General features: G+C 32.2%; 1 protein-coding gene and 1 long non-coding RNA gene across 2 annotated transcripts; one reads left to right on the top strand and one right to left on the bottom strand.

Moving 5' to 3' along the window:
- Nucleotides 1–4,344: 4,344 nt before the first annotated feature.
- Nucleotides 4,345–5,100, bottom strand: LOC130495789 (iso-A82775C biosynthesis cluster protein B-like). Its single transcript, XM_056987302.1, has one exon. The coding sequence runs from the start codon at nt 5,098–5,100 to the stop codon at nt 4,345–4,347; it is 756 nt and encodes a 251-aa protein (XP_056843282.1).
- Nucleotides 5,101–11,324: 6,224 nt separating this feature from the next.
- Nucleotides 11,325–12,732, top strand: LOC130496448 (uncharacterized). The gene is made up of 3 exons (XR_008935593.1): nt 11,325–11,817; nt 11,970–11,995; nt 12,283–12,732. It is a non-coding gene; the product is annotated as an uncharacterized LOC130496448 (long non-coding RNA).
- The last annotated feature ends 89 nt before the right edge of the window (nt 12,733–12,821 follow it).

Raw genomic sequence — 12,821 nt, 5'->3', positions numbered from 1 at the left:
TATTTTCATATTTAACATATTTTATTTGTTAAGACCATATAATAATTTATAAATTTATGTAAAAGTATAACATACGAACCCGGCGCGTAGCACCGGAAATCACTAGTTAAATAGATAATATTACAACCAATAATTCTATGTGATTTTTGAGGATTCACATCATCACCTTGAACCGTCCATTAAGATCTATTCATGCGGTATTCTTTCGGCCATGTTAAAATTTTCCTAGTAAGCATTTTCTTCGATAACTCTGCAACCATTCAAAATGTTTAGCACTAAAAAATCAATTGTCTTGTAAAGAAGAGTGTTCAGACGAGCATAATGGGCCTTTAATAAATATTGTACAAAAACTCGGCCTTTTAAGCGGCCGTGGTCCACGATCGCCACTGATTCTTACAGGCCTCAGTGAACGAAAGCTTTTAAGTGAGTTGTGACTTTACCAAAATAGCCCTAATACGACCTTCATTTCCCGAGGGTAAATATGTAACTATATAACGAAGACAGTGACGGAGAGAAGAAAACCTCAAAGTCTAGAGCTTGGCGCCATCAGGGAAATCGAAAAGAGTGAAAGGAGGCGCTGATCTAGAGTTCCCGAAAGCAATCTCCGGTGAAGATGACTGGGATAACAACATCGGCGATGGACATCGACGTAGAAGAGAATCATCCTCGTAAGCCGCCGAGTAACAACAAGGGCAAAGACATCGCCGTGGGCGATACGAGTAATTGAGCTTACCCATTCTCTCGAGTAATTAAGTCGACATTGGCTTAAAAATTGGGTCTTTTGAAATGGGTTTGCCTCTCATTATGCCTCAGGGGCTTTGTATTAGCAACTTACATTATTTTGCAGATCTCTGCATGGATGATCACAGATGGAAAACGAAAAAGCACGTGCGTATCTTCTGGGGTATCATATTTTTCCATGATTCCATCAAATAGCTTGTGTAAAATGTGGTGAGAAAAGTCCTGGTAATAAAAGCATTGGTGTCCTGGCAGAAAACAAAGGCAAATGATCAGAAAGAAAACCAATCAAGTGCACCATAAACTCATCAAACTAATCCAACTTTCTGAACATAGATATCTAGTACAAGAGACCAAAAGAAGCAATTACAAGTCAGACAGCCCTCACTGCCACTAAATGGTTAACTAGACTAGTAACATCCCTTTTTTCTGGAACAAATCACCATAATAAACCCAAGCCAATTCCACTAGAGCAACTTTTGCATATGTCTCATATGCAAAGGTAGATACTCTCATAAGTTAAGATATGCAGGATCCATTACGTGGTCACTGTAAAAGTCAATTCATGGCTTGCCATCACTTAAAAAAATCTTGAAAGAATAAGCTAGGATAATATTCAAAAATCCTTTTAAAATTGTTTGGTTGTGCAGGATGGAAATCAGCTTTAGCAGCAGCCAGTCTAACATTAGCTCCCGACCTCCCGTGCCATCGCTACAAATCTTAAGAGCAAGTAAGGACCTTAGATCATATGAGAAGTCAACAAGGACCAGGAATTTGCCAAAAGAACATACCTAATTTGATGCCATCAAATCCATGTGATCTTAGTGTTTTCTTCAAAACGTTTAACAAGTCATCGATTTTCCTTACGACTTCACCATGGCGAGCGAGGCAAGAAACTTTTCACAAGTGTTTTTAGCCCATATATCTGCGAAAGACAACATGTCAAAACTGAACATGCGTGATCATCGTAAGCCAATTTTGAGAACTTTCGTTGAACTTATCCCACATTAAAAATCTTAAAATCTCAAGGCTTATACTTCTTTGTCTAGCTAATAAACATTTTAACGATAATGTTATGCACATGCGGCGGCAGCACTATTCCTAAAAATTCTGCAATAAAGCATAAAACGCTGAACTTCTTGCTAAGTAATCATATAACCAGGACATGTTGAGCAGAAGCATTACCAGCGGCCTACTTGTTTCAGGTTGTAATTGCATGTTAAAGACTTAAACTTTCTAAGAACAAAAAGGAAAGTAAAAGTGTTTCTTTTTCCAGCACTTACCTTTACTAGACATTATTAGTGTACATTAAGCATGACATGTTTAACCAAGCACAAAATGAGTCTCGCCAAATAAGTCTAAGACATTTCATTTTTGAGATAGCATACCTCAATTCCCATAGGTATTTTGAACTTAAATCATTTTTTAAAAATTAACTGTGCATGTGTTAAGCATATCTAAAGTAATATCTAGAATAACAAATATTTTTAGTATATAATATTCAAATTCATTAACAAAATAAATTTAATATAATAAATATTTTAAAAATATATAAATTGTAAAAAAATATATATTATATGATGTAAACAAAAAAAAGTGAAGCGAATTTAATAGGAACTAGGTGTTTCCTGCACCATGTGCAGTAAAACAATTTTAAAATATTTTTTAAAAGATAAATATAAATTATATTTATTTTTTTATTAATATTATAAATTTCTTTTTTCTTATCAATATTTTAATATAAATTTGATTTAACTGAAAATTAAAATTAAGATAAAAACAATTTTGTTTATCTTGAATTATATTTAAGAATGTACATGTATATATTTAAAACTATAATCTTAGGTAAATTTTTCTATCTATTTATTTTAATTAAATATATTAAATAAATATGTAAAATTGCATAATTGTCAAAAATTAAAATTAAACAATATTTATAAAATCTGTAGATATATATAAGAAACTAATGATTTTATGATTTAATTTGATTTTATGATTTATTTTTGTAATTTTCTAAAAATATGTATATATTTTGAAATGTTTTTAATTTAAATGATATTTTGAAATTTGAAATACCATAATTGAATATATTTATTTTGATGATGATTTATGAGTTATTACCATATTTTTTAAAAGTCCAAAAATATAAATCGACAATAAATATAATATATGAGTTATTACCATATTTTAAAAAGTTTACCAAAAATATAAATTAACATTAAATATAATTTTTCATGTCATATTAATCTATAAGACATGTCATCAATTTTAGTAGTCATGTCACAATTATTAATTTAGGTGTTTTCCTGCACCATGTATTGTGATGAATTTTTTAAAAGTTAAATTTCATATTTTAAAATGTAATTTACTAATATTATATATTTTATTATTTTGACAAATAATTAATATAAATATCATTAATTAAGCATAAAATTAAGAGAATATTTTTTAAAATTATATTTAAGAATATATATGTATATATAAAGTTAAAATCTTAGATACAAAAAATTATTTATTTCATTTGGTTAAATATATTAAATCAACTTGTAAAAAATTACTAAAAATCATATAAAATTGTATAGTTATCAAAAATTAAAACTAAATAGTATTTATATAATTTGTAGATATCTAAAAGAAACTAATGATATTACGATTTAATTTTTAAAAAAAAAATCAGAAAATTTTAGATAATAAAATTTTTATAATTATAAAAGTAAAATTATATAATATTTCGAAATTCAAAATGTCATATTTGAATATATTAATTTTAGTGATGATTTATGAGTTATTACCATATTCTACAAAGTTTACCAAAAATATAAATCAATATTAAATATAACATATGAGTTATTGTCATATTCTAAAAAGATTTCCAAAAATATATAGTAGCATTAAAAGTAATTGTCCATGTCATATTTAACCATATGACATGTCATCAATCTTAATAGCCACGTCACAATTTTTTTTGTAAAAACAATTGTAGAGAAGACATGTGGCAAATCACTTCTCAAATATAGAGTGGGGATAGAGTCTGGGCTGGGTTGGGTCAGACCTCCATCACTAGAGGATCTAGACCGACCAAATTTTTATTAATATAATGATATTAAAAAACTGATAAAGATAATAAGCTAAATCCAAATAAACAACGGAAAAATCTGTTGTCTATCTATTAGCATTTTTCAAGTACTGAATATGAAAAAAGCAACGATAAATTATTTAGTAGAGGGTCTCGCTGTTGAAAGAACCAGGTTCAGGTGCTTGTATACTTCTGATAGCTATGAACTTCTTCAAAGCTTTAGAACATAGTAAGAACAATAAAACTTCACTTTTGGACAATTAAGATTGCCTCTTTTTTGGCTTTTTCATTCAATTAAATAGAGAAGATACAGAAACAAAGTGGAGTCATAACTCCTTTGAACATGGGAATTAAGAGAAAGTGGAGGAGATGGTTTCCTATCTAGAAGGAAGACCTATTCTCTTCTTATTATCAACCGAAACAAAATGCAGAAAAGAAACAATTGCGTAGTGTATTTCGGTTTGGAAATTTGGTTTGGTTTGAGACGTGTCCGTTCGGTTCTGTAACTCTATCAACTTCGAATGCTGAAATCAAGTTCCGGCCAGCCTTTCGAAGACAATCTGAGTTTCTCTACCATTGATTGTGGTTTTTGCTTTGATTTGGTCCTTGGAGACTACCTGACCCCAAAAGTTATAACCTTCCCATCCGGCAGCACCCTTGCGGCTGGACAATTCAAACCCCGTGGGTGTGCCGGCTTTCAATTTAATACGACCATACGTGGCTTCAGGTCTATTCTTGTTTCCATTCCAGTCTGTAGTCCATTTCCACGAGAAGGTGACTCGTGCCCCGTCGTACAATCCGCGCGGAATATCAAACCGGATCTCCTCGCCGTTCGGGGCATATCTGGAGTCAGTGAGCGTACCAATGAACACAGCCCCGTGAAAGTGGTGCAGACCCTTGGCTTTGCCTCCGAAGACTTCACTCTCGAACTTGCCTTGTGAGGACTCGGCGATGAGTACATGTCCGCTTCGTTTATCCAGGTTTTTGGTGATTTCGATCTCAGGCTTTTTGGGGTCGTGATGGTAGAGCTCAAGCATTTTGTCGGTGAACGACTCGGCCATGGTGTGTAAAAGGACGACTGGGATGGGTTCGGCGATCTCGCTTAAGAGAATGACATCGCGGGCGGAGCTTTCGAGAAAGTTGCCGACGGACTGCCAATATCGCTTCCAATCCTCCGTGGTATATGCGATAATGGCTCGCTTTAGAGAGTACACGGTGCCGACTAGTGGGATATATTCCACTATGGAGTACAAGACGTCTTCGAGTTCGGTGAACCACCCAGACATGGTGGCTTATATCTGTGTAAATGGATGATGTGTGAAAACTTCTACGTATGGGGATATCCTTTTAAAGACCAAGAAGGTGATGAGCTAGCTGGTGAAGGCTTTTGCAATATATTTTTCTATAACAAATATAAATAAAATAAAAGGAATAACGTTACATTTCTGATCCCATGTTCGAAAATGCTGTCAACGCCGCAGATTCCGCAGGCGTAGATGCGGTCGGCAGCTTCCGCGGCTTGTAAGCACGTTACATTTCCATGTTCGAAAAAACTCCGATCGTTTGGAAAATGAGATCATCTTTTCTTTCACTTTTATGTAATTTCACAAGTTATTCGATGAATTTATCGATAAAATTAGAAGAAAGTGATGAAAACAAATGAAAACAGAGTAAAAAGGTCATGATGCTCAGAAAAGTATTAGGTCAGAGAAGAGAGAAGAAGAAGACGACGATGGCGAAATATATATGTTCCAACGATCCTTCATTAAAGACAAAAAAAAATTAAAACTAAGAAAAATGTTGTGCCAGATTATGTAAAATAAAAATAATTATATTTTCTAAGATGAAAATAAATATTTGTAAATAATTTGAAATCATAAAATTTCTGCCCGCTTAGATATTTATAAATTTTGGTTCGGATTCAGTTTGGTCTTTGTGGATTCAGTTCAGATTCGGATAATCTGTTTAAATTATTTTAAAATTTTAAAATTTATATAAATTTTAAATTCTGAACATCTAAATATGAAATAACATATAAATTTGATTAACGTGTGTCAAAATACCTAATTTTAACATAAAATCGGTTTAACTTAAATATTTGAATAGGAAATCAATAGATATTTCAAATACTTATGGTATTTTGAGTTTTGTTTAGGTATTCTATACATTCAATTTTGGCTATTTGTATATATTTTTAGTTATTTTGGACAATTTCAAAATATCTTATATGCTTTGAATATTTTTTTTGTTTTGAATATTATACCTAAAAGTAATTAATATATTTAAAGAATAAGAATCTGATTCAGATATATTCGGATACCCAAAATATTTTAATTCAGGTAGCATTTGGTTCTGATACCAAAATTTTGAACCTGTTCGGAGGTCTAATCAATCTACTATATTAATTTAGGGTCCTAAAATTTATCTACCATTTAGAAGTTGTCATTTAAATTTGGACCTTCTCTAGAATAGTAGGTGTTTGGCTACTTAAATCTGTTTGGTACTTTGAATATATCAACATGACTAACAACTTAATTTAAGCCAACATAAATACACATTATAAATGGTTTAACTAATGGGCTTTGGAAAATTATTAAAATTGTGTTGCTTTACAAATAAATGGCCATACAATTATGTAAACCAATTTACATTAGGCCTTATAAATATTGAGTTTTAACCAACTAACATTGTATTTGAAACTTAAAAATAAAAGACTATATAATATATCCACAAACAATATTATAATAAAAATACATTATTTTTTGTGGAATTAAAGTTTATTTGATTTTTTTTTTCGTTTTCTCAGTAACAATTAAAAGCACTAAATATTTTACCTATAAATTTTGAATCTCACACATATTAACGTTTATATACAGTATAAACTCTTTGAATTAATACTCTATAAATTAATATACACTATTTTTTATAAATATTATAATTTTATAGTCCCAACATTGAATTTTCGGTTCAATTATCGATAAATTAATAGCTTCTATAAATTTTTTTTTTTATAGTTTCGGTGTAGTCCCAACATTATTAATTTATAGAGGATTCACTGTACAAATTTTAATTTTAAAAATGTGTATATTTTATAACCAAAAACAATATTATTCAAAAACTATATATATAAAAAAACTATTGTTTTTTATAATTTGTATATTTTAATCTCGGTAACAATTAGAAATGTTTGTTTAAATAATTTTCGCCCTTGAAAAGGACGGGTCAGTATCTAGTTTCAATTAAGATTCGATACTACATTTTTGGATTGAATTTAGCCCGATTTTTCAGATTCATGTTTTTGTCCAGCTTTACCATTAAGTGTGGACGGTTAAAGCGTTACATTTTGTTTCTAGAAATTCCATAATATCTACCTGCAGTTTTATCAAAACTTGTGTTCCATTTTTTTTTTTTGAATAAATACTATTAGTTTAGGTGAAAAGAAAACTATTCAAGGTTTTTTTGTCAATTATGGTATTACGAACTATAAAAAATATTTTATATACAAAATTATAATCGACAATTTTATATGTCTTATGAGAATTCACGTCTGACTATATCATTTTGTACCGCCGTGTGAGATTCATTCATGGAGTGATTTTTGTGCCATGTTAAAGAGTTCTTGTAATCACTTTCTTCGATATTGCTATTCAAAAGCTTTAGGATCAAGTAATCCATTGTCTTGTAAAGAAGACTGTTCGGACGAGCATATTAGACCTTTTATATTGTACAAACACTCGGCCGGTCTTTTAATCGGCCATGGTTCGCGATCGCCCCTGATCTTACAGGCCTTAGTGAACGTTGCGAGCTGAACATGCATTTATGTGAAAATAAAGGGGAAATAAAAAATAGACGGAAGCTTTTAAGAGTTTTTAACATAAATGATCACTTTCCTACTTTTTATTACACTCAAGATCAGATTATGCTACCAACACACTTTTCAGTGGTTAAATACTTATTTCTCCATGGAAAAGCAAAACAAAGGATGGGCATTTAAGTAAAATGATATTTGTTTCTAGTTAGGCTGGTTAGGTAAATTAAAGTAATATTTATTTCTGGTTAAGTTAATTGAAATAAAATATACTAAACTTCTTCTACCATCTTCAGTTTCTTCTCCACCATATATGCCGCGGTGACTACGCCGTCGTGGTCTCTTGTAGGTCACCTGGTCGGATTCTCTTTGCGGCGTCGTCACCTGAACACAAGCAACTCAGATTCAAGCTGCTCTTGCAACATCTCTTCCTTCTTTGCTGCAGCTCTTCCATGTCCACCTCGGTATGTGCTCTGCAATTTGTCACTGTCGTCCCCGCGACCTGAGCTCTCGCCGCCGAGACATCCCCTCTTCTCCCGAGAAAGTTTGACATTTGCTCTTTGTTTTTTTTAGATGAATGAGGATTTTAGGACTTCTCTGTCTCAGATATATCTTAGTTCTTTACAATAAAAATGTTGTTAATTCTCTGTCTCATATACTTACAAAGTGGCACATCATACATGTTGCTTGTATTGTGTACAATATTGTACTTGTGTACACATTAAAAATTCGTACACATGGATACAAACGGACTGTGTACATTTTATTCATGTTTCTTTTTGCAGTTATCAAGAGGGAAAACTGTTTTAAGAAGTGGAAATGAGAAGGAGAATAAGGAGTGAGTGGTGCACTTGTATATAAAAGGCATGAGCATGTAGTAGAAGGCCCTGAAACTTGCTTGTGAACAGTTGTTTAGTTGTTATATATTGTTTTGGGATGTTATCTGTGATGGTGTTGGTCGATGGGAGATTATAATTGTGGTGTTATTTTTAGGAGTAATTGCACTAACTCTAAGTTTGAAGTCAGACTTGTATGTATTCTCGAGTGTGTACATAAAGTCATTGTACACGTGTACATTAGACGTATACATACATGGAAGACCGGTTGGAAAAATAAAAGTGGGGTGCATGAACAATCAAGACTTAAAACCCGAGCTGAGAAGATAGCTGGAAGCGAAAGAGTTATGTACATGGAGAAGATAATAGCTTGGTTAAAACTAATGTGAAAACATACTTACAAAAATTACAACAAAATAGCATCCATGCGCAAAAGGTGTACAGATGGACAGTGTGAAGCGTCAGCGTACATGTGGGCTGAGAGTCTATAATTCTCCAAAACAAGAGCATTCGTGACCAAATAAAAATAACAAACATGCATCATATAATCTAATATATTAAAACTGAAGTACAAATTAAGAGTAACCCTTAAACTTGCACAATATTTACAGGTCTGTGCCACTGAATTAATTAATAAATCTAATATTAAGTATTTATTGTATTTTCCTTATTTAATTAAAATTAAAACTACTACTTCCTATAATCTAGGTAACCAATAAATTTACTATATTTTGATACTCTATACAATCAATTAAATATAAATTTTCCTTAACACAATCATTAACAAACAACCATTCACAAATAATATGACAATCCAAAGAAACTGTTTCGCATGATGAAAATCGAGAATTGAGATCCTAACGTCTTCGATTTGATTTTCCTTCGGCTAAGCTAGAAACAAAGTTAATGCTACTTGAATATAAATTTGTAAATATATGATTTTATTTATATTTCATATAAATAATATCCCAATGAAAATCGAATATGTTAAATGTTGAAGAATATAAATTAAGTATATAGCACCAAATTTTAAATAGTATATATAACATTTTATCATACATTTAAATTTTGGTCCATGAAAAAATATATAAAGTATATTTGTGCGATTGGGCATGTCATATTTTAAAAATCTTAATGAAATGGTTGACGATTCAAAACTAAAATAAAATTACTCAATATAAATTATAAAAATATTGTATTTAAAATTTTCATAATAAAAATATTTAATAAATTTAAATTAGAAAATATATACTAACATTTATATAAAATCAATATTTATTTATAAATATGTGAAAAAACACATGACGTTTAAACTAAAACGCCTCAATACCACTAAAATAGTAGTTTTACTCTTTTTAATTATTCAGGTAAATATAAAAATATACAGTTAGCAATATGGTTTTTTGGATACCCGTTCAAATATGAATCATTTTTCAGGTACTATATTTTTGTGTTTTGAAATTAGGCTTCGTTCGAGTATTATAAATTTTTTTGGTGACTTTTGAATTGGATCCTTCTGGTCCAAGTGAATTCAATTCTGATGTATTGGAACCTAAAAATATCCAAATAACTAATATATGTAAAGTTTCAAATATTTTTACCAAAAATAATTATATTACCTAATTCGATTCAGGTATTTTTTATTTAAACTAAAGTAACCTAAAAATTATTAAATGACCAAAAGTAATCATATTATCCGTTTTGGTTCGAATTCGATTATGATGTATAAAAACCTAAAATATTCAAATATCCAATATACATTCAGTTATATAATGACACATCTAAAATATATGATATTAATTATTAAAAACAAACATCAGTTTTTAAAAAATCGAAATTAAAACCCGCACGGGTGTGCGGGTGAAGCTCTAGTTACTGTTAAACTTGAAGTCTGGGGATCAGTTAGAGGGATGTATCTGCACATTAGAGAGTTTGGGACAAAATAAATTAACCTAAATACTCGAGGACCAAACTAGAAAATAGGGGAGATTTGACCATTGTTGCTTGAGCTTTCTCTCCGTGATTGTTGATGATGACGACGAGTGTAGCGGCTCAGGCAAAGAAGCTCGCCGTGGTTAGGGCCACCTGCATTCAAAATCGTGACTATCACATTCGCGACGGAGAGTTTTGCCGTTGTTGACGGCGGAGCCACGGAGGTGGAGATAACGAAGAAGATGTTCGACGGCGGAGTTAGAACGGTTAGCGTTAGAAGTTTACAGTGACTTAATAATCTCTGAATCTATCTTCGTCACTTTACAAGTTGATGGCAAGTTTAGTTAGGTGAATGTTTTACAAGTTGATGGCAAATTTAGTTAGGTGAATGTTTTAAATGACGTAACTAGATTAGTTAGAAAAGAAGTAACTAGATTAGTTAGAAAAAAAGGAAAAGGTAAGAGAAAGTTTCCTTGTAGTAAAAAGTGTCTTAGAGTGAAATTATAAAGATGAAATGTGATCCACAATGTAATTCTTTCAGCTTTTAAGTGAGTTGTAACTTTACAAAAATAGCCTTAACACTACCTTCACTTTCCGAGGGTAAAAATGTAATTACAAAACAAAGACCAGAAGTAGACAACGGCGGAGAGAAGAAAACCTCAAAAGTTTAGATCTTTGGCGCCAATCGGCGAAACCGAAAGGAGGCGCTGATCCGAGAGTTTCCGAAAGCAATCTCCGGCGAAGATGACTGAGATAACAACATTGGCGATGGACGTTGACGTAGACGTTGACGTTGATGGATTTCACTGATCTGTTAGTATTTAAAATTGGCCCATTACAATTTAGCCCATAAGCCCAAATGATATTGCCTCGATCTGTCTCAAACGTTGAGACTCTTCCTCTTTTTTCTTCGTCTCCTCTTTCTTCGATCTCCTCTTAGTTTTGACGTTTCTTCTTCTTGAAACGATCATCGATCAATCAAGCATAACTCCATCTTCTACAATCAATCCTTCTAAGATCTCATTTATGGTTTCGTTTGGCCTTTCTCCATCTAAATGTATTTATACCTTTTTTGTTTACCCCATATTCTTAATCGTCTTTTTTTCCTGCTCAAAATTATCTCAAACGATGAATTCCAGCAGCAATTCCAGAGATCTGATGTCCAAAAAACCAGATGGCAATAATGGTGCTTCCCTTGCCGTACCAATCAAACAGACCGGCCGTACCGGTGACTCTTCCGCCGAAGCTGTCTCCGGCTTGCCTGGCAAAGCCGGTGCTTCCTCTGCCGTAATCATCAAGCAGAGCGGCCGAGCCGGTGACTCTTTCGCCAAAACTGTCTCCGGCTTTCCATCGTTGACCAAAGCAAACGGCAAGGCCGTAGTGTGCTCCGACGTGCCCATCAGGCGTATGATAGAAGACTAATCAAGGTATGCCTTTAAACTATTCCGGTTATAGAATTGAGCTATCTATATTGTTTGTGCTTGAGATAACAGTTTTAAAATTATTATTCTACACTGTCACAGTTTCATACATTTTAGTTGAGTGCTGTTTTCTTATTGTTTGTTTGATATATCTTCAGAACCAATTTCGAAGAGGAAAAGAAGGGTAAGTTATCACGTCTCTGTTGCACAGTTTTATTCTTCTTTGGAATTTTATGCCAGCAATGGTTAAGTTTCCCACTCATTAAATCATCTACTTTTACTTTAGTCACTAAAGCTTTCTCTAGATTTGATTACCACTAAGAAATATGCTTACAATTGTGTCATTCCTTTCATAATATTTTGCTTTATTGTTGATCTTATAAGCTATGCAAGCTGCACACTCATCTCTGGATTGGCATCTTTATTGGGCATTGGTTTGAAATAATGGTCTAACCTAGCACAATTTTGCAGGAGCATTGGCTAATTGTATGTGAACTTCTTAAGGACATTCTATACGAATTCAACAAATTCAACAGAGAATCAGGTGGTGACGTTTATTACACAATGCCAATATTGCAGGTTAGTCCGATTCCTAATCTCTTTTGCACGTTTTGTACAGTCAATTACTATTCAGTGCCTTGAAGCACTTTTACATGGCCTTGGACTTATAAACTGTGATTTGAAGCCTCGGAACATATTGGTCAAAATCTACAGCAGATGTGAATTGGTTGCAGCTGTTTCGAGACAGATTACATATTCTCCTGTCCAGTTGAGGTCATATAGAGCACCAGAAGTAATTTTTGGGACTGGAACTCTTCGATGGCTTTGTTATCTCTCATCAATAACTATTTTTCTCATTTCCTTTCCTCAGTATATCAATGTTTTTGCTTTCATTTTTGACTTAAGCATGCATTTGTGGTGGTCGGGTACTCCTTTGGTGCGTTCATAATAATTTAGTCCTTTCCATCATATTTTAAGATATTTTTGATGTATCTTTTCAGGTACACAGT

This window comes from Raphanus sativus, chromosome 6, assembly GCF_000801105.2.
Source record: "Raphanus sativus cultivar WK10039 chromosome 6, ASM80110v3, whole genome shotgun sequence".
NCBI lineage: Eukaryota > Viridiplantae > Streptophyta > Magnoliopsida > Brassicales > Brassicaceae > Raphanus > Raphanus sativus.
The sequence above is the reverse complement of the archived record's forward strand: the minus strand, read 5'-3'. Positions and strand labels throughout refer to the sequence as shown.